This window comes from Salvelinus namaycush, chromosome 8 (genome assembly GCF_016432855.1).
Source record: "Salvelinus namaycush isolate Seneca chromosome 8, SaNama_1.0, whole genome shotgun sequence".
NCBI lineage: Eukaryota > Metazoa > Chordata > Actinopteri > Salmoniformes > Salmonidae > Salvelinus > Salvelinus namaycush.
This window is the reverse complement of record NC_052314.1, coordinates 16,469,000-16,491,584: the sequence shown is the minus strand read 5'-3', so window position 1 is coordinate 16,491,584 and position 22,585 is coordinate 16,469,000. Positions and strand designations below refer to the sequence as shown.

Sequence of the window (22,585 nt, the reverse complement as noted above, 5' to 3'; positions counted from 1 at the left end):
AGATGGCCGTACTTCTTCATTACACAAAGGAAAAAACCTCAACCAATTTCTAAAGACTGTTGACATCCAGTGGAAGCAGTAGGAACTGCAAGAAGGTCAATTAGAAATCTGGATTCCCAATGAAAAGCCATTGAAAAGTGACAACAACAACAAAAACATCTGAATGGTTTGTCCTCGGGTTTTGCCTGCTAAATAAGTTCTGTTATACTCACAGACATGATTCAAACAGTTTTAGAAACTTCAGAGTTTTCTATCCAAATCTACTAATAATATGCATATCTTATCTTCTGCGGATGAGTAGCTGGCAGTTGAATTTGGGTATGCTTTTCATCCAAACGTGAAAATGCTGCCCCCTATCCTAGAGAAGTTAAACTCCTTTATGGCAAGCCTAAATAAGTTCAGAAGTAAAAATGTGTTAGTCACAAGTTGTGCAACAATAGTGTTTTAACATTTATTTTTGAATAGCTACCGCATCCCTGTACCCCACATATACAATTACCTGTAAGGGCCATAATTCGAGCAGTGAATTTCAAACAAATACCAGGGAGGTTTTTCAATGCCTTGCAAAGAAGGGCACCTATTGGTAGATGGGTAAAACTGAAATTTTTATATCCCTTTGAGCATGGTGATATTTTTGGCACTTTGGATGGTGTATCAATATACCCAGTCACTATAAAGACCCAGGCATCCTTCCTAACTCAGTTGCTGGAGAGGAAGATAAACACTCAGGGATTTCACCGTGAGGCCAATGGTGACTTTAAAACAGTTAGTTTAATGGCTGTAATAGGAGAACTGAGGATGGATCAACATTGTAGTTACTCTACAATACTAACCTAATTGACAGAGTGAAAAGAAGGAAGCCTGTACAGAATACAAATATTCTAAAACATGCATTCTGTTTGCAATAAGGCACTAAAGTAAAACTGCAAAAAATGTGGCAAAGAAATTAACTTATTGTCCTGAATACAAAGTGTCATGTTTGGGGCAAATTCAACAAGCATGGTGGTGGCTGCATCATGTTATGAGTTTGCTTGTCATCTGCAAGGACTATAGAGTTCTTTAGGATAAAAAGAAATGGAATAGTGGTAAGTACAGGCAAAATCCTGTAGGAAAACCTGGTGGTCTGCTTTCCAACAGACACTGGGAGACAAATTCACCTTTCAACAGGACAATAGCCTAAAACACAAGGCCAAATATACACTGGAGTTGTTTAGCAAGACAACATTGAATGTTTGAGTGGTCTAGTTACAGTTTTGACTTAAATCGGCATGAAAATCTATGGCAAGACTTGAAAATGGCTGTCTACCATTGATCAACAACCAACTTGACAGATCTTGAAGAATTTAAAATAGTAATGTGCAAATATTGTACAATCCAGGTGTGCAAAGTTCATAGAGATTTACCCAGAAAGACTCACAGCTGTAATCACTGCCAAAGTTGATTTTAACATGTATTGAGTCAGATGTGAATACCTAAGTAAATTAGATTTGTGTATTTAATTTTCAATAAATGTTAACATTTCTAAGAACATATTTTCACTTTGTAATTCTGGGGTATTGCTTGTAGATGGGTGAGGGAAAAACCATCAATTTAATCAATTTTGAATTCAGGCTGTAACACAGCAAAATGTGGAATTACTTTCTGAAGGGCCTGTAAGTCTTCCACAACCACAATACCCACTAACAATTCATTATTTTATCAAAATAGTTCAACCTTTTTTATAGTAATCACTGATCTGGCTTTCAAACTCAGTCTATTAATATGCTTTTTTTTTTTTATGACCAGAACCATGAATAATGCACATTCACTAATAATTACTAACTTCATGTAGCAGGCATTATAAAAAATGTACACGTCTCATAAACAATCTCTCAAGCACAGGCCCACGTGCTAGTGAGTGGCCAGCTAATATATATATTTCATGTTTAGCCAATTTAGATCTATTTGCTAGCTAACAAGGCAGATGAGTTTAATTATTATGAACACACCCTTCTGTCCGTCTCCAACTTTTTTTGAACCTGGTACAGATGTTGAAATCAAGTGGCCTACCTTATTTCTCAGAATGGGAACGAGTTGCCATTTCCTTTTATATAATTTTTTTATGCTTATTGCACATTTATTAAACAGACTAGACAGTAAAACAGTTCAAATGCTGCTTGCGGGATGTGGCTGTGCGACAAACTGAGCATTCATTTTCCAGAATTAAATGTTAATTGATAATCCTGTTTTGGTAGTGTCTGCATGCAATTTGAGCAGTTGAGACATAAAAAGAGTATCGTTAGCCTTTCTATGCTCTATTACAGTAAAATAAAGTTTGTTTCTGTGTCCATATGACCAATTCTGTTGGACCAAACCTCCAACGCAAATAGCGAGTTGAAACCACTTGTCAGAGAGATCACTTCTTCCTCTCTGACATCTTTGTTTTAAATGATGGGGACGGGCTTGGTGGGGGTGTGTGTCTCGCCAAAATGTGTCCAAAATAAGCCCAATGAGTTTCTATGGGCTTATTTTAGACATAAGCTTGCTGCCTGCCTTCCCGCCTTTGGGAAAACAACTCCCATTGTTAGGGTGGAGACATTATATACAGATCACTGGTGAAAATGGAAAGGTGCACAGAGGGAGTGAAGGAGACAAGACCAAAAAGACATGAGAACAAGCGGACATAAACACTCATATATAAACAAACTTGATTCTTGCGATACAGGCATTTGGAATATTGCGCAGAAGCATACGTTTGAATGAGTCTAATTATATTTATCGCCCAGCCCTACCCCAACTCTGTTCTAGCTTCATCTTCGTCATGCAAAGGTACGCCCCGGAATAATCTTGGGCCTAGACTCGTTGAGGTTTCTCTTATTTGCGTGACACCAGCTGGTGGCCGTTCTCCAGTTTTGTGAACATCCATGGCCCGTTCAGGAGCCACACTGTGTCCTACGGTTAGCTCTGTGGAACATTCTTGGCTCCAGTCCCAGAGAATAGTGACATATCAGCAGCCCATTCAAATGAACAGGCTGAGTGTTGCACTATGTGGCGGTGAGGGGGGGGAGCTAAATTCGGGTACTCTGTTTTATGTTGCAGCGGTGGAGTTGACGGAACGTGCAGGCTCCATTGAATGGCTGGCTGGTTCAGATTGAGCACAGGTCTGGGTAAAACTAGATCTCAGGAAATAGTCTCTCTACAGACTGGATGCCTCCCGCAATGCACCAATATTCCAGCTTACACGCCTGTAGAAGTTCCGGTGTCCGTTGGAAATGGGAGGCGCGTCACCCGTGACTTTATTGCTGTATTTGCTTGTAACCCTAGCTAAACATGAGCACAGTTCCCGCCTGCATTTTAAGCCCTGCATACCCGAACTCATGATTTGTTGGTAGAGTTGTCTGAAGAAGACCCTCCCTGGATACATTTTTTCCCCCTTTCCAAATGTCATAGAGAATCTGACATCCTCCCCAGACCTAGTGCTCAGGCTCCTAGGTCTGGGTTTTAGACTAGCCAGTAAAGGCCAGGGTTGTACTGAGGAATGCCTGGGACAAGATCTCTATTCTGTTGGTCTGAAATTTGACATGCATGTTTCAATGACTGTATGCGATTCGGAATTACTTGTGAAATTGAAATTCTCACGTTGCATCACGTATTCCACTCCAAATCGTCCAGTCACAATTGGTTTTGATACATTGTGCATTGTGTTCTTTATGCCCCATTACATTGTAATGGAATAATGCAAAATGTAAGGAGACTACCACTAACGTGACAGTTATAAATATATGTTGGTATAACTGACGGTCGACCTTATTCATTGTGCGAAAAGGTGGTGGAATTATGAGGGGAATTAAGTCGAGGTCAGAATACGTTGAATCTGTAGACGCCTCCGCCATACCTTAACTACTTTGATCTCCACCCAAAACAAATAGCCGGTGAAAAGCATGCTAATCTCATGCTTAAGTTTAAGGTCAGAATACACGTGGAGAAAAAGGTGCATAAAGGGAGTTGCGTTCGATTATGTGCACTTAACTCTGGTCGGAATCTGCCCTATAATACGGATGTGGCTGAACACACAAATGACCTTTGTGTGTCAAAATGTCATCCATGATTAGAAAACACTTTCTGACCGCAAAGAAATTCATAGAACTACAACCTGTATTTTACATTGGGTAATGGCAATGTTCACAACGTGCCATGTTCACAGCTGCCAGTGTGAGTGGGCTCAGTGTCAGTCGTTGGATGTTCTGCAGTGCCACCATCTGCCCAATGGCAGCGTCACCCTACTCTTTCCAAAGGCTCCTCTGTGCTCTGGGCAGGCTAGCCTCTCTTCCTGGTTCACATGTGATCTCCAGAAGTGTCAATGAGGAAGGAAACCAGAGGGACTTCCTCTATTGCTTGTCAGAGTTGTCAGGCATGTTCCTCCTTGAAGCTTGGCTATGATTAGTGGAAAACATGTTGTGCTTAGTCTCCTAGACTAGCCAGCAATTGCTTGGCATCCTGTAAGGCGCTACAGAGGGTAGTGCGTACAGCCCAGGCCAAGCTTCCTGCCATCCAGGACCTATATACTAGGTGGTGCCAGAGGAAAGCCCAAAAAATTGTCCCAAGACTCCAGTCTCCCAAGTCATAGACTGTTCTTTCTGCTACCACACTGCAAGTGGTACTGGAGTGCTAAGTCAAGGACCAAAAGGCTCCTTAACAGCTTCTACCCCCAAGCCATAAGACTGCTGAACAATTAATCAAATGGCCACCCGGACTATTTGCTTTGACCCCCCCCCCCCTTTAACTGCTGCTACTTGCTGTTTATTATCTATGCATAGTCAATTTTCTCCTACCTACATGTAGAAATGACCTCGACTAACCTGTACTCCCGCACATTGACTTGGTACCCTCTGTGTATAGCCTCATTGTTTGTGTCCCTTTATATTTTATTTGCAACTGTAGTTTATATCGTAACTATTTTCTTAACTGCGTTGTTGGTTAAGGGCTTGTAAGTAAGCATTTCACGGTAAGGTCTACACCTGTTTTATTCGGTGCATGTGACAAGTAACTTTTGATTTGTTCAAGTAAATCATGTTCTGCTCCTGTATCGTCTCCTATCATGCAATCAATGGTTTGTTCAGTAGTGGTGTGTTAATTGCTTTGTCTGCTTGACTTGATAGAGTAAGCTCTACGCTGATGTGCCCAGTGGTCTGCTGTACTGCAGACCATGGCTTCTTTAGCAGTGTAACCCATTGTGTAATAGGTTTACCTTAGGTGAAAGGGGTAACTTGTTTTGAGTTCAACACCAGCGTCTGTTCTTAAACCAACTTATTTTTCTCCCACACATTCGGACACAGTAAGGCTTTTAGAAGAAATGGATGACCACACTGATGGCGTTCCAGAACCTCAGTGCTATGGATAAAAGTTTATGTACAAGTTGTTACTTACCAAAGTTATTTTACTTAGAACAAATATTTGGTCACAACTAGTTTTTTTTTTGTTGTGTGTTAGGCTTTTGGTGAGGTAATTCACATGGCTATTCACACAACTCAGTTGAATAGTCTGCCTTTAGTCTGCCTGTGTCATTATGCAATTAATATGATTGGCTGTGCTGTTGAGTACATTGATCAGGCAAGTCCTATGCTCATTGCTCATCTGATTTTATGCAAGTGCTTTGCAAACATCTAGAGTTTTGATTTATTGAATGTTTGTCCCCCATAACTTCACCATATTTATTTGAGCCTCATCTGGTGGCTGCTAACAGTGGACAATAACAACAAATATGTCAGCACCAGGAACACCATTCTGATTGGCTGGCAGTGTACCAACTGCTTGCCGTTGCACTGAATAGCCTGAGTGCTGAAAAACAAATGAGGACACCACACATTTATCTTACTGCAGCGCAACTGGCATGCTTCTTTTTATGTGTACAGATTGTTTTGCAGGAAATGCCTGTGTATGTGGATTTTTTGTCTGCCTGTGTGCCTAATGTAGGTGAAATATGAAAACAGGGAAGGGAGCGCAGCTGATTGACGTGGATGGCCTGCTGCTTGCTTTGCATTTCTATCCTGTCACCCTCTAAAGACAATGTTTTAATATGTTGAGCGATGGCAAGGCCTTGACATTTTAGGGAGGCTAGTTGGAGCAGCACAGCGAGGCAATTTCGAAAAAACTCTGTAAACTGAGTGCTTGATGTGAAATACAGAAGGCTTTTACCTCATCCAAACAGGACAATTTTTTTAAAGTTCCATGCAAGCAGTGAGTAGTGTGCATATGGGAGAACGACTACTCACCTGTTACTGCTGTGGGAAAGGTGACGCTGTTTGACAGATTAGTCCCATCATAAAGGACAGCTAGATTATCCAGATTACTCATCTGGTTTCTGTACGTTTAGACTAGTTAAAGATTCATCATGGTAATCCGGTGGTCATTTGGATGTGGTTAGATTTCAATTGTAATGCACAGTGTTTATACTGTTTAATGTGCCTGTCTCCTGAATGGGCTTTACTGAACAGTCCTCTTTTTTGCCCACCAAGCAGGATCTATGAAGTTTGACTCATTAAATCCACTTGTTCAGTAGGATCAGTTTTCAATGTGACTGTTTATTTGTCCTCTATCTCTCTCAGGACCTGTCTTCACAACCGCTGATCCGATTTACTGGAAACCAAGGGGTAAGTGCATTTCAAGTTATAAATAACAACTCTTTATATTTTGCAGTAAAATTGTGAGATCAGAGTCTGCAAATGAGTTTGCACCACAGACCACATTTTTCTATCGGTAAAACATTAATTCATGGACTGTGTTCTGTGTGTGTATAACCAAGTATTGACTAGACGGCCTCTGTAGCTGCAGTGAGCTGTGTTGTCTGCGAGTGACTGGCAGGATTAGATTTCCTGTCATATTTTGGCAGCGACATGTGTGGCTACAATTACATCTGCACTGAGCAGGACGAGTGCGGCTGTACTAGCAGGCCTAGATATTCCCCTCACAGGGTGGACAGACAGAAGTTCTGTGCATGTGAGAGACAAGGAACTTGTCTGGGCACACTACCCAGACCCAGACAAGTCCCATCGCATGCTCTTCTACTATGGACAGCATCAGTCTCTACAAATTAGCCCGTAGGGATTTTTTTTTTTTTTTTAATCTGTAAGGCGAGCATTGTCATTCACAGTATGAGCAGCACTGTATGCATTCCAGACATCTAACGCTGCTGGTCCAACATCTCTCCATCAAACAAGCCTTCACTAATGTGAGTCAGTTTGTTAGTGACATTTACACTGAAGTGTTGACGGTGTAGATTAGATTTGTTTTCATTTCAGACATCAGAACATAAACTGGAGCGGTGCCACAGATGTTGCTAACGTGTCTACTTTATATTGTTTGGATAATCAGTACTGTTTAGGCCTAGATAAGCTAAAGCTAAGCGAGCTGTCTGAACAGTACCGTGTACAGAAGGTAGGTGGGTCACATGCAACCCAGTGTCTAACGTGGTTACAAAGTGAGAGGTTTCAGTGGCCATTGGATTGTGCTTTAAACGTTTTGAACAGTCTATTCTCTCATTTGAAGCAATGCACGACCATGTCTTTGTCTTTAATGAACCATTTGTAAATATGGTATTGGAACTGACCCTGTATATAGCTTACTTCTCGTGTTATTATTTTCGTGTTTTTTTGTTTGTTCTACCTTATGTTATTTTTAGTACTACATTGATATTGATTTCTGCATTGTTGGGTTTAGCGCTGGCAATAAAGGCATTTCACTGTACTTGTACACATGACATTAAAACTTGAAACCCTCAGTCTAATATTTGATAAAGCTGGAGAGTGTTTAAAGCGTCTGCATTTTTCATAAGGTAGTTAAATCTCCATCAGATGCCTGCCCCCCCCCCCCAATTCATGCTTCTAGTGGGAGCGGGAGGTATCAGTAATTGCTCCCATCAACTTGAGAGATCAGATGGTTAGAAAATATGGTGTTTGAAGTGCTGAATTATGCATGTGTTTAATGGCTGAATCATGGCGGGTCTGGATAGGAACCTGTTCTATTAGTACACCGGAATACTAATGAAAGCGGGGGAGTGAGGGGGTAACCTGCTAAATGTGTTGGCTGCTCAGTATGACCATAGCATTTACATTCATTCATATTGGCAGAGCTTTCATTCAGTCACTTCCAGGGTCAAGGTGGCATAATAGAACCAGCTCAAAGAATAGTCAGGAAAGGTAAACAGGCCAAGGATGGTAAACATCCTGTGTGGGTGGACGACAGTGTGTGTGCGACTGTGTGTCAGTGTTCCTCAGGCTGTATGTCTGGCTGTATTTGGCGAGGAGGACAGGCTTGTGCCAGCGATGAATGCCCCCTGCTTTGCACGGCCTCTCCCTCAGCTGTTTCATTAATTACGCTAAGGAGGAGCTGCTGTGAAGGGCCAGTCCTCTCCAGTGCCCCTGGCCTGAAAAGAGGCTTTGTTTGCAGGACTGTGCAAAATATGAGGGGAGCTAGAGGCAGAGAGAGAAGGGGGTTGGAAATAGCTGTTACAATCCATTTGCTTTTCAGATGGAAGAGGGGGTAGGGTGGGTGACCGTGTCTGTCTGGTGGAGAGGGTGCGCTGGAGTGTGCTGTTCATTCAGCTTTTTGTTGAGGATGGACTACCACTCTTTCCATGCTCCCTGTTTCTTATTTGAGTGCATGTTTTGGTAATAAAATGCATCCTTTTGGCTTGGCATTTCCTCTGAGAGAAGGCTGCTTCCGACCTGTCTGGTTGGTTATGGCTAGATGTAGTGTGGGTTTGAGGCTCGCTGGTTTTCATGTGGGTAAAGTATTTTTGAGAGGGTAGTAAATTCACCACCTGACTAACATCTGTGTGAAGTTCCAGTGTTCCTAGATAACTGCCAGTAGGCTCAAGCAGTAGCCCATTGCTGCAGCATTACTGTTGGTGGGTTGGCCCCGGCCTGCCTGTAGTGGGATCAGGACATCTGTTGCGTGGATCCTCAATCAGCCCACATTCACAGCTGGGGCCCGACTCTGTAATCCTGTACTGTGTCAGACTGACTCACCCCTCCTTTGCCTTCCAGTGAGTCCCACTGCCTCTTAATCATCGCAGGTTATACACACACACACTACCCTTGTAAAGTGTGTGTGAGATTGACATACTCTGACTGATGAGAGGGGTGTCTGGTGTGCACATCTGCAGTCACCAGGAAGTGGTGAATTGATGATATTCAGCGGAACGTTTGAATGAGGAAGCATGATCAGGAAGGGGTGAATCGATAATATTCAGTGCAACATTAGAATGAGGAAGCATGATCGTTGTCCTGTTTGTTTTCTTCTTGTGAAGTAAGATTATTTTAATATCCAGGCTACCTCAATTGGACATTACGATAATGGGTCTAATCCCATTCAGTTTCTCTTATAAACACACAAGGCAATGGGTTGATAACTCCGCACTGTGAAAGGCTAGATCTCTTCATGTGGAGCATAAAAGGCAGGTTTGTACTGGAGCTGAGGCTGAGCGTCTCACATAACCGAGAGCCCAGTGTTTATTTATAGTTGGCCACCTGCAGGCTCCACACGTGTTAGGACCTTGGGTAAACCGAGCTGGGCTGCTAGTGAGAGAGGGAGAGAGACCGAGATAGCGGTCTTTGAGTATATCAGCCCCAGTGTGTTAGAGGAGCAGTGGGTCACAGCTCTCCAACACTGCAGCGAGCCAACAGACCAAGCCAGGGGTCAGCCTGCTCAGCAAGCCTGCCAGAACTCCCCAAAACACCGCCCTCTCCCCTGGCCATGCCTCGCTCTACCCCATCCAACACTCTGTTCTTCTCTCAAGCCTGGAGCTCCACTCCTGTTAAAGTGAGACTTGCTCACATACCCAACTACTCTCTACCCCAGCAGGCGTAGGTTAAAAAAAATAAAATCCTCATGGGAGTCCAGGCCCAAATTCTAGAATTTGTTTTCTATTGTAGGAGAGGGAGGCGTATGGCTTTAAAATCGGTCTTCATTTCTCCAACCTCTCCCTGCCAGTTTAACCTACTCACTGTTGTTCGAAGAAGATTACGGGGTGTTTCACTGAACTCTGACAGCTCAACCATCACCTGTCTATAGTGATACTGGAATCGGGATCCGTTTTACAAGAACCCAACATCTGCATCACATGGGTCTCTTAAAAGCAGCCCAGTGTTTGGCTAATTATTTTCCCTCTTTAAAAACAAAGTCCAACAGATGTGTGGACCAGCTACGAACCCTGTGATTAAGAGGCCTCTGCGCTGGGCAGTAGTCTAGGTGGTAATTTCACTCATTCCCAAGTTTGCCTAGAAGCAACACCTGTAACATGGGAGCAGTAGAGCAATTATGGCTAAGCAGGCTTGACTACTTCAGAAATACCTATGTGTAACGATTTACTGCTTGTTACATTTACTTACATTACCAGTTAAACAAGCAGAATGTCACAGATCAGTGGGGACTTGTGGACTAGCCTAGCTCAGCTATGCATCCCCGTCTTTTAGCCTCAAGCCTCACCCTGTTACTCATCATCCTCCCACATCGCCACCATGCAAGCCTGATAGACACCTACCTATAGTACACATATAGGTAACTGCCAAATTAAAGGAAACACTTGAGTAATTGAGGGATACTGAGTATATTGAAAGCAGGCACTTCCTCACAGATGTGGTTCCTGAGTTAATTAACATCCCATCGTGCTTCATGTATATAAATTCCCAGTTGCCCATTATTTGGGCTACCATGGCTAGAAGAAGAGATCTCCGTGACTTTGAAAGAGGGCTCTCAAAGGGTGTGTGTGTCGGCCATCAGATCTCAACCCAGTTAAACAATTCTGGAGCGGTGCCTGAAACAGCGTTTTCCACCATAAACAAAACACCAAATGATGGAATTTCTCGTGGCAGAATGGTGTTGCATCCCTCCAAAATAGTTCCAAACACTTGTAGAATCTATCCCAAGGCGCATTTAAGCTGTTCGGGATTTTGGTGGCCCAAACTCCCTACTGACACTGTTGGGGTTTCCTTTATTCGGGCAGTTACATGTATGTTGCTCATAAGTTACAGGGTGGTGAGTGGGTTTACTGTTGTAAAGCTGTTGTTGGCTATGCAGCTTTATTCACTGAACATGTCAGAACACCTGATGGGCCTGGGGCATGCTCCAAGGGATTCAAACAACGTTGTAGATTTGAGGTTTAATTTCTAGAATTTACATGAATCTCTATTCTACTGAAGCCTAGTACTACTCACCGATATGTTTGTGTGTGCAGTAAACTATATTGCTCATAAGTTAGAGGGTTGTGGTGAGTGGTTTTACTGTATCTGGAAGTGCACCGGGGGGGGTTCGATCACGTGGATTTGGATATGTTCCGCATTGCGGCCAACAACAACATTGACGAATACGCTGATTCGGTGAGCGAGTTCATTAGAAAGTGCATTGGCGATGTCGTACCCACAACAACTATTAAAACATTCCTAAACCAGAAACCGTGGATTGATGGCAGCATTCGCGCGAAACTGAAAGCGCGAACCACTGCTTTTAACCAGGGCAAGGTGACCGGAAACATGACCGAATACAAACAGTGTAGCTATTCCCTCCGCAAGGCAATCAAACAAGCTAAGTCCCAGTATAGAGACAAAGTAGAGTTGCAATTCAACGGCTCAGACACGAGGTATGTGGCAGGGTCTACAGTCAATCACGGATTAAAAAAAGAAAACCAGCCCCGTTGTGGACCAGGATGTCTTGCTCCCAGACAGACTAAATAACTTCTTTGCTCGCTTTGAGGACAATACAGTGCCACTGACACGGCCCGCTACCAAAACCTGCGGACTCTCCTTCACTGCAGCCGACGTGAGTAAAACATTTTAACCCTCGCAAGGCTGCAGGCCCAGACGGCATCCCCAGCCGCGTCCTCAGAGCATGCGCAGACCAGCTGGCTGGTGTGTTTACGGACATATTCAATCAATCCTTATCCCAGTCTGCTGTTCCCACATGCTTCAAGAGGGCCACCATTGTTCCTGTTCCCAAGAAAGCTAAGGTAACTGAGCTAAATGACTACCGCCCCGTAGCACTCACTTCCGTCATCATGAAGTGCTTTGAGAGACTAGTCAAGGACCATATCACCTCCACCCTACCTGACACCCTAGACCCACTCCAATTTGCTTACCGCCCCAATAGATCCACAGACGACGCAATCGCAACCACACTGCACACTGCCCTAACCCATCTGGACAAGAGGAATACCTATGTGAGAATCCTGTTCATCGACTACAGCTCAGCATTTAACACCATAGTACCCTCCAAACTCGTCATCAAGCTCGAGACCCTGGGTCTCGACCCCGCCCTGTGCAACTGGGTACTGGACTTCCTGACGGGCCGCCCCCAGGTGGTGAGGGTAGGTAACAACATCTCCACCCCGCTGATCCTCAACACTGGGGCCCCACAAGGGTGCGTTCTCAGCCCTCTCCTGTACTCCCTGTTCACCCACGACTGCGTGGCCATGCATGCCTCCAACACAATCATCAAGTTTGCGGACGACACTACAGTGGTAGGCTTGATTACCAACAACGACGAGACGGCCTACAGGGAGGAGGTGAGGGCCCTCGGACTGTGGTGTCAGGAAAATAACCTCACACTCAACGTCAACAAAACAAAGGAGATGATTGTGGATTTCAGGAAACAGCAGAGGGAGCACCCCCCTATCCACATCGACGGGACAGTAGTGGAGAGGGTAGTAAGTTTTAAGTTCCTCTGCGTACACATCACGGACAAACTGAATTGGTCCACCCACACAGACAGCGTTGTGAAGAAGGCGCAGCAGCGCCTCTTCAACCTCAGGAGGCTGAAGAAATTCGGCTTGTCACCAAAAGCACCCACAAACTTCTACAGATGCACAATCGAGAGCATCCTGTCGGGCTGTATCACTGCCTGGTACGGCAACTGCTCCGCCCACAACCGTAAGGCTCTCCAGAGGGTAGTGAGGTCTGCACAACGCATCACTGGGGGCAAACTGCCTGCCCTTCAGGACACCTACACTACCCGATGTCACAGAAAGGCCATAAAGATCATCAAGGACAACAACCACCCGAGCCACTGCCTGTTCACCCCGCTATTATCCAGAAGGCGAGGTCAGTACAGGTGCATCAAGCAGGGACCGAGAGACTGAAAAACAGCTTCTATCTCAAGGCCATCAGACTGATAAACAGCCACCACTAACATCGAGTGGCTGCTGCCAACATCCTGACTCAACTCCAGCTCACTTTAATAATGGAATTGATGGAAATTGATCAAAAATGTATCACTAGCCACTTTAAACTATGCACTTTTGTTTACATACCCTACATTACTCATCTCATATGTATATACTGTACTCGATACCATCTACTGCATCTTGCCTATGCCGTTCTGTACCATCACTCATTCATATATCTTTATGTACATATTCTTTATCCCTTTACACTTGTGTGTATAAGGTAGTAGTTGTGGAATTGTTAGGTTAGATAACTCGTTGGTTATTACCGCATTGTCGGAACTAGAAGCACAAGCATTTCGCTACACTCGCATTAACATCTTCTTACCATGTGTATGTGACAAATAAAATTTGATTTGGGTTGTGTGTGAGTGAGACGTTCAGCAAACAACACTGTTAGATTTGTTTTCTAAATCTGTGACATCAGCTGCTGGATGTATTGGATGGAACAGATTATGGATGACCTTTCCTATATTGATCATTTAAACGCACTCGCTGGAAGAATGTCTGCCATTGATTTATAATTTTCTCCTCCGTCCACAGAAAATCTCAATACCACGGTCGGAAAATCCAAATGAGCTGCGGACGTTTACTTTCTACTTGTCCAATGTTGGTAGAGACAACCCACAGGGAAGTTTCGACTGCATTCAGCAGTACATCACCAGGTGAGTGAGCACAGAGGCGCTGGCCTCATCCTCTTTGACATATGAGACATTCATCACTCATATACACGCATAATAAGCATTGAAGCATGCAAACACAGTTGACACTGTTTATTTCATATGAATTCTGTTTTGGAATGAAGCTACCATGACTCCACTCTGTCAGTAGGTTTGAAAAAGTCTATTTGGACAGGCTAAATTGAGTGACTGTTTGTTTGCATACGGAGGAGTTTGTTAACATGGTTAAGAGCTGAACTGGATTAGGAGAGTTCTGAAAAATGTTTGGAGGAGAACTTCCTGATCACAGGCTTTGGTGCAGAGTGAGTGCCATCTGCTCTCAAGTGTGCTTTCTGTCCTATTTGCCTCCCAGTCTGATCAAAGACAAATGTTGAGCAAATTAATTGAATTGGGCCAGATGTCTGCGTATTGAGGTGGAAGGCGAGGAACTGAGTCCCGGCTCTGACTGGCTAGTTTTTTTTAACACCCATGTCCTCAACTATTTCTAATGAGAGACTGGGTCGGCTGGAGTTCACCCATCGACCTGGATCCTCATGAGCCTCTAATTCCGCTATAAACCCGGGGCAGAGCCACTGAGGGCTGCCAATTCCGTTATATCCCCTGCCAAACCGTCATCAACGTGAGGAGGAATCAAAGGCAGGGAAAACCAGGAAAGAATAGAATTTGATGCAACATTGGTTTGATAACTAGGGAATCCACAGTTGAATAGATAATCAAATGATGGTGCACTCAAGGCAGTGGTATGTCATGAATATTAGCACAGCAAGGTGCGTTGGGCAGCATAAGGAAAGGCTAAGACAGAAAATTGTTACATTTAAAAAAATAATTTACTGAATGGCCTTCCTCAAGTCTATTTTTTTTGCAATAAAAGCACTGATTTAGTTTCTGTTTTCGTTACATGTTCCTCAAACTGTAAGCTAATGCCATTTGGATGTGTCTACTCAAAGTTAAAAGTTTGTACCTTTTTTGTAGGGAAGCTAAGAGAATCTCCCCAAGCGTGGGAGTGAGTTGACCTGTTGGTCTTTGTTTCTGTGTAACCCTCTCCGTTGTCCCAGTGAAGGGAGCATTCAGCTGGACTGCCTGGGTGGGATCCAGGACAAGATCACTGTGTGTGCCACAGACGACTCCTACCAGAAGGCCAGGCAAAGCATGGCTCAGGCAGAGGAGGAGACCCGCAGCAGGGGTGCGATCGTCATCAAGCCTGGGGGGAGATACGTAGGTAAGGCCCTTCGACATTACGTCCTTCGGTCAGAACCAGCTCAGTCAAACAGAACATAGGCTACTAATTTAAAAGGCCTATAGCCCTGTCTAGGATATATGCATACTGTATTAGAAAGAGGTTTTGCATTCCTGTTCATGTTTTTGTTTTGTGACACTTTCCCTCATGTCGGTTCACATCCAGGGTGAATGCTCATGGTGAGCTGTCTCATTTTAGGGTGTGTTTGGGTCTCGCGACAGTGAGCCAGAGCAGTGTACAGGCTCATCAGCTAGGCTATAATTCAATATGGTGTTATTTCCGCATCAGTCAAGCAGCCCTTCGTCCTACTAGTGAGGCCCTGTCCGGTGGCAGTTTTAGCCTCCTATCCTAGCCGCCTCCAGTCTAGAGATTGTATTTCCACACTGAAAACACACGCGCACACACAGAGACAAGCATGGCTGCTTCAAATGAACATCAGACTGTGGGCTTTTTACTAGTCTCAGGAGAGCTGCATACTGAAACTGTTTCTGCTGCACATCAGTAAAGACCATAGTAGCCCTGAACAGAAACGAAGTAGAAGTGTACCTAGAACTGAAACACCATAATCTGTTATGCATTGCTGTTTTTTTTAAATTAAGCTTCTAGGATATGCTGTAATTGACTTGTTGGAGAGGAAGTCAGAAACGGTGTGGTTAAATTTATTTTGAGTCCCAAGCTGTGCCTTAGTCACACTCTATCTCCGTATGACCTTAATTCTGGTGAAAATGGCTGAGCTCACAGCGTAGGGATAATTGCATGCTCATGGTTCCCTGTGTGGGGCTCAATGGGCTGGCCGGATGGTTAGGTGCTCAGAGCTTCACACAGTTACGTCTCTGACTCAAACGAACCAACTAACTGACCAGTCACCACAAACACCATCACATCACATGTTCACAGTCTGATTAATGTGGCTGTTTTGCCAGGAAGCAGCTTGTTCAACTATTTGTACTGTGGTAACTTTCTAGACAACTTAGGTTCTCTCATAAAGTTCACCCTGTGTTTGCTTTTCTCTGTTGAAGAGAACTTCAGATGGACCTAGAACTTCTCATTACAACCCCCAACCTCTCATGGTTAGATGTCACAAAGGCTCAACCTTTCTTACACAACAATGTTGCTTTTCTTTTCTCAGGTAAGAAGGTGCAGATCCGGAAACCAGCGCCTGGCCTGTCTGACATCGCTCCGTCGCGGCGGACGTCGCGGCCTGTCATAATCTCCAGCAGCACGGGGAAGAAGAGCACGGCGCAGCAGAGGCCCCTGAGGGAGCGCCTCACCCACCTGCTGGCCCTTAAGCCCTATAGGAAGCCGGAGCTCATCCTGCGCCTGCAGAAGGACGGCCTCTTGCCCTTCGACAAAGACTCTCTTGACAGCCTCCTGCAACAGGTTAGTCAAGTCAGTCACACTCATAGGCAGGAGCTTTCTATACATTTTTTTAATGGGGTGGCCAAGGGGGGACCAAGGACCAGTCATGGGTGGCCATGGGGTATCACAAATAGCTTTGAAAATTGATGCATTGTGTTAATTTGTATCTGCCCTAATTTATTAAAATAAATTCATTTGAAAATTAACTTAGGGAAAATATTCAAGTTAGTTCAGTGGTTTCTTCCCCCTTCCAAGAAATTGTGAAAGCTGCATTTCTATACAGTTTTAAAGTTAGTCACCGCAATTGAAACAATAAAAAAATGGGCTCCCCGCCTTAGGTTTGCTAAAATGCTGATCGATGCGCCTGGAGAAATGTAAACATTCAAATTCATAGACAGAGCTATGGATGCAAGGACTGACCTTTCATGAAATCAACATTATAGTGTTAACCATGTTTTGGGGCTATACGGTGTTTGTTTACATTTACATTGTTTATTAACATTGTCGTAAAATAATCTTATATTTTGGGTTCTGATGGGATACAACAGTTGAACTAAGCTCATATTTATCAAGAATCAAGGGGTGTATCTGTAATTCATTTATACTTTAAAAAAAAAAAAAAAAGTGATGTAGCAACTAAGGATTTCAGCTTTAAAATGTGATTTGGAGAACAGCAAAAGTTATTCCAGACATTATCACCTTGGCTGTTGTAGCTTCATTCAACTCAGTCGATAAGGGATGCATAACATTTTAGGACAAACGCATGCCACACAGCAATTAGCTGCTTCACACTAGCTGAGCGCTGGGATTAAAAACAATCGTTTAGTTTCCTGTCAAGTCAAACAGCAGTTAGCTATCCATCTTCAACCTCGCACTATTCAAGTTTCAGTTAATGCAGCTGCACTCTCCATGGCCCTAAAGCCAGCCAGACAATCCAACAACCTTCGCACCTGCTCCAAGGCATCCGCATGTTCCTAAACAATGTTCCTGCGCGCAGATCCCTCGGGACTGCCGCACAGAAGAAATTCCAGCCCGAGCAGAGAAGCATGAGATTGAACTTCAAACACTTGTCCCTGTTAACAGTACTATCAACGTTTCCCTCTACTGTGGGAATTGTAATCGAATCAACTTCATATTATCCACTTTCAATGCAACATACCATGCTAAGATTATTTAATGAGAATGCGACTATCTTAAATAAGCACAAGAATTGCACAGTCTGGAATGATCGAGTCATTAACGTAGCAAAATGATATTGTTATCTTTGGAGTAACATTGTAGTGGTCTACCCAAATATCACCCAACCTTAATGCAAAACTAACTATGCAGGAGATTTTGCAGAGCGTGTCGGAGTAGGATTCTATTGCATTGACAGGCACGAGCAGTCAGGAGTAGATGTACTTGTTTTGAGATCAAAACGAAGGCTCCATGTAGCCATGTGTGCATATTCTTTGCTAGTTGGTGAGTTATTATGCCAGTTATAGCTCATTTCTGGTCACAATGGGGGAGTGGTTGGTTCCTACAAGAGCACAAAACGTGTACATTTCTAGACATCTTTGAAAAGCGAGTCAAGAGCTTATTAAAAGGACATAGTTTATTCAAGCCTGTCTAGAAATACAACAAAGTAGCCAATACGCGGAGTAGCATACATTTGTCATACTCTATAGTGATGATTATGATGATGGTATGTGAATAATGCATTTTATTTGGTTGTGGTTTCTTGCATCAAACACAATACAACATTTTCAGTCACCACCTTGTCTGAAGGACTGGTGGATAGACAGGTTCATGTTTTTTGAAAAGTCTCATGGAATGTAGGCCTTCATTGAACACCACACATTGGCTGATAATGTAGGCTGAAGGATAGAACGGCTACTTCCATGTTAAAATGTTATGGGATGGGTTTTCTGCTTTGTTTTTTATGGTAGGCCACTCTGGTAGGCCTACATTATCAAAGCCACAGTAGTCTACTTGGCCACTGTTAAAATTTAGGCTGACCCCGTTTGGTCGATAGGCTGTTGGTCGACCGAGATTTCTTTAGTCGAGCAAGTTGCATTTATTTATTTTTTATAATCATTGTGTACAAGAGACCTGTCTGATTGGCACCTGTCTGAGTGGACTGGTCCATTGTGGAGGCTGTGGGGATGGCACAGTCCATCACTCTAAGACATGTGCTACTGAAATAGTAAACTGAGCAAAAACTTACTTACTGTAAGTAACTTACTGTCACCTGCTATTTGTATGAACATAACAAGATTCAACAACTGAGACATAAACTGAACAAGTTCCACAGACATGTGACTAACAGAAATGGAATCATGTGTCCCTGAACAAAGGGGGGGTCAAAATCAAAAGTATCGGTCAGTATCTGTTGAGGCCACCAGCTGCATTAAGTACTGCAGTGCATCTCCTCCTCATGGACTGCACCAGATTTGCCAGTTCTTGCTATGAGATGTTAACCCACTCTTCCACCAAGGCCCCTGCAAGTTCCTGGACATTTCTGGGGGGAATGGCCCTAGCCCTCACCCTCCGATCCAACAGGTCCCAGACGTGGGATTGAGATCCGTGCTCTTCGCTAGCCATGGCAGAACACTGACATTCCTGTCTTGCAGGAAATCACGCACAGAACGAGCAGTATGGCTGGTGGCATTGTCATGCTGGAGGGCCATATTAGGATGAGCCTGCAGCAAGGGTACCACATGAGGGAGGAGGATGTCTTCCCTGTAACGCACAGTGTTGAGATTGCCTGCAATGACAACAAGCTCAGTCCGATGATGCTGTGATACACCGCCCCAGACCATGACAGACCTTCCACCTCCAAATCGATCCCGCTCCAGAGTACGGGCCTCGGTGTAACGCTCATTCCTTCGACGATAAACGCAAATCCGACCATCACCCCTGGTGAAACACAACGGCGACTCATCAGTGAAGAGCACTTTCTGACAGTCCTGTCTGGTCCAGCGACGGTGGGTTTGTGCCCATAGATGACGTTGTTTTCGGTGATGTCTGGTGAGGACCTGCCTTACAACAGGCCTACAAGCCCTCAGTCCAGCCTCTCAGCCTATTGCGGACAGTCTGAGCACTGATGGAGGGATTGTGCGTTCCTGGTGTAACTCGGGCAGTTGTTGCCATCCTGTACCTGTCCCACAGGTGTGATGTTCAGATGTACCGATCCTGTGCAGGTGTTACACGTGGTCTGCCACTGCGAGGACGATCAGCTGTCCGTCCTGTCTCCCTGTAGCGCTGTCTTAGGCGTCTCACAGTACGGACATTGCAATTTATTGCCCTGGGCACATCTGCAGTCCTCAGGCATGCTGCAAGGAGGCATATGGCACATTCACGCAGATGAGCAGGGACTCTGGGCATCTTTCTTTCTTGGTGTTTTTCAGAGTCAGTAGAAAGGCCTCTTTAGTGTCCTAAGTTTTCATAACTGTGACCTTAATTGCCTACCGTCTAAGCTGTTAGTGTGTTAACGACCGTTCCACAGGTGCGTGTTAATTAATTGTTTATGGGTCATTGAACAAGCATGGGAAACAGTTTAAACCCTTTACAATGAAGATCTGTGAAATTATTTGGATTTTTACGAATTATCTTTGAAAGACAGGGTCCTGAAAAAGGGACGTTTCTTTTTTGCTGAGTTTTATATGGTTATATGTAAGAACAATGGCGCAACAAATAAGATGTGTTTTCTCCCGCGTTGGATAGTGATTCTGAAACACATCAGTGCGCTGTTGAATTGGCGCCTTTTCCTACACCATGTTGCTATGTGCATAATAACAAAAGTATCCAGCATATTGGTATTGAGAACAATGCGCCAGAGGCGGCAGCGGAGTTATAGAGATGAGACAACAGCCCTTGCCTTAATTGTCTAAGAAAAGTGAGGAGAGGAAACTCCAACTTAATTAGGTCTTTAATCAATAGCCTAACTGTTAAATGTGCCTGGCTTTATAAATCATCCTTATCTACTAAAATAAGACAGATCCTGCTTCTGTTGCTTGTTTGTGTTTAATAGCCTACTGACTCTGAACACCAAGCCTCAGGCATCCACAAATGAGTCTGTTTTTAATCTTTGCTATGCTGTAATAAAGGCTTCACACTTTTTTTTCTCGTTAGACCAGCCTCTCTGGTATTATTTATAATTAAATTAGTGTTTACACTGTATATAATAATTATAACCTTGATCTCCTTATTGTTATTGCTAATGATAATTCATTTCATTATCATTAATAGGCTTAGTATAGCAGCCTTAAATATATACACTGCTCAAAAAAATAAAGGGAACACTAAAATAACACATCCTAGATCTGAATGAATGAAATATTCTTATTAAATACTTTTTTCTTTACATAGTTGAATGTGCTGACAACAAAATCACACACAAATTATCAATGGAAATCAAATGGATCAACCCATGGAGGTCTGGATTTGGAGTCACACTCAAAATTAAAGTGGAAAACCACACTACAGGCTTATCCAACTTTGATGTAATGTCCTTAAAACAAGTCAAAATGAGGCTCAGTAGTGTGTGTGTGTGTGTGGCCTCCACGTGCCTGTATGACCTCCCTACAATGCCTGGGCATGCTCCTGATGAGGTGGCGGATGGTCTCCTGAGGGATCTCCTCCCAGACCTGGACTAAAGCATCCACCAAATCCTGGACAGTCTGTGGTGCAACGTGGCGTTGGTGGATGGAGCGAGACATGATGTCCCAGATGTGCTCAATTGGATTCAGGTCTGGGGAACGGGCGGGCCAGTCCATAGCATCAATGCCTTCCTCTTGCAGGAACTGCTGACACACTCCAGCCACACGAGGTCTAGCATTGTCTTCCATTAGGAGGAACCCAGGGCCAACCGCACCAGCATATGGTCTCACAAGGGGTCTGAGGATCTCATCTCGGTACCTAATGGCAGTCAGGCTACCTCTGGCGAACACATGGAGGGCTGTGCGGCCCCCAAAGAAATGCCACCCCACACCATGACTGACCCACCGCCAAACCGGTCATGCTGGAGGATGTTGCAGGCAGCAGAACGTTCTCCACGGCGTCTCCAGACTGCCACGTCTGTCACATGTGCTCAGTGTGAACCTGCTTTCATCTGTGAAGAGCACAGGGCGCCAGTGGCGAATTTGCCAAACGTCCTGCACGGTGTTGGGCTGTAAGCACAACCCCCACCTGTGGACGTCGGGCCCTCATACCACCCTCATGGAGTCTGTTTCTGACCGTTTGAGCAGACACATGCACATTTGTGGCCTGCTGGAGGTCATTTTGCAGGGCTCTGGCAGTGCTCCTCCTTGCTCGAAGGCGGAGGTAGCGGTCCTGCTGCTGGGTTGTTGCCCTCCTACGGCCTCCTCCACGTCTCCTGATGTACTGGCCTGTCTCCTGGTAGCGCCTCCATGCTCTGGACACTACGCTGACAGACACAGCAAACCTTCTTGCCACAGCTCGCATTGATGTGCCATCCTGGATGAGCTGCACTACCTGAGCCACTTGTGTGGGTTGTAGACTCCGTCTCATGCTACCACTAGAGTGAAAGCACCGCCAGCATTCAAAAGTGACCAAAACATCAGCCAGGAAGCATAGGAACTGAGAAGTGGTCTGTGGTCACCATCTGCAGAATCACTCCTTTATTGGGGGTGTCTTGCTAATTGCCTATAATTTCCACCTGTTGTCTATTCCATTTGCACAACAGCATGTGAAATGTATTGTCAATCAGTGTTGCTTCCTAAGTGGACAGTTTGATTTCACAGAAGTGTGATTGACTTGGAGTTACATTGTGTTGTTTAAGTGTTCCCTTTATTTTTTTGAGCAGTATATATGTATATATATATATATTTTTTTTTTTTCTTTCTTTAAACTAGGCAAGTCAGTTTAGAACAAATTCTTATTTACAATTGACTGCCTACCTCGGCCAAACCCGGACGGCGCTTGGCCAATTGTGCGCCGCCCTATGGGACTCCCAATCACGGCCGGATGTGATGCAGCCTGGATTCGAACCAGGTATTGCACTGAGATGCAGTGCCTTAGGCCGCTTGGGAGCCCCCAGCCTTGTATAACCACCATCAAGCTGTAGGCCTAAGAGCGCATCCTGTTAAGTCTTAATACCGTAACTTACTTAGGTCT

The 22,585-nt window shown here is 44.3% G+C and overlaps 1 protein-coding gene across 1 annotated transcript in view; it reads left to right on the top strand.

The window, feature by feature from the left end:
* Positions 1-22,585, top strand: part of LOC120052442 (RNA polymerase II elongation factor ELL-like) — a 47,390-nt gene that overhangs the window by 12,972 nt on the left and 11,833 nt on the right. The window contains exons 2-5 of the mRNA XM_038999351.1: positions 6,585-6,629; positions 13,736-13,857; positions 14,928-15,091; positions 16,239-16,489. Of these exons, the coding sequence (XP_038855279.1) occupies positions 6,585-6,629; positions 13,736-13,857; positions 14,928-15,091; positions 16,239-16,489 (582 nt within the window). The remainder of the gene's footprint in view (positions 1-6,584; positions 6,630-13,735; positions 13,858-14,927; positions 15,092-16,238; positions 16,490-22,585) is intronic.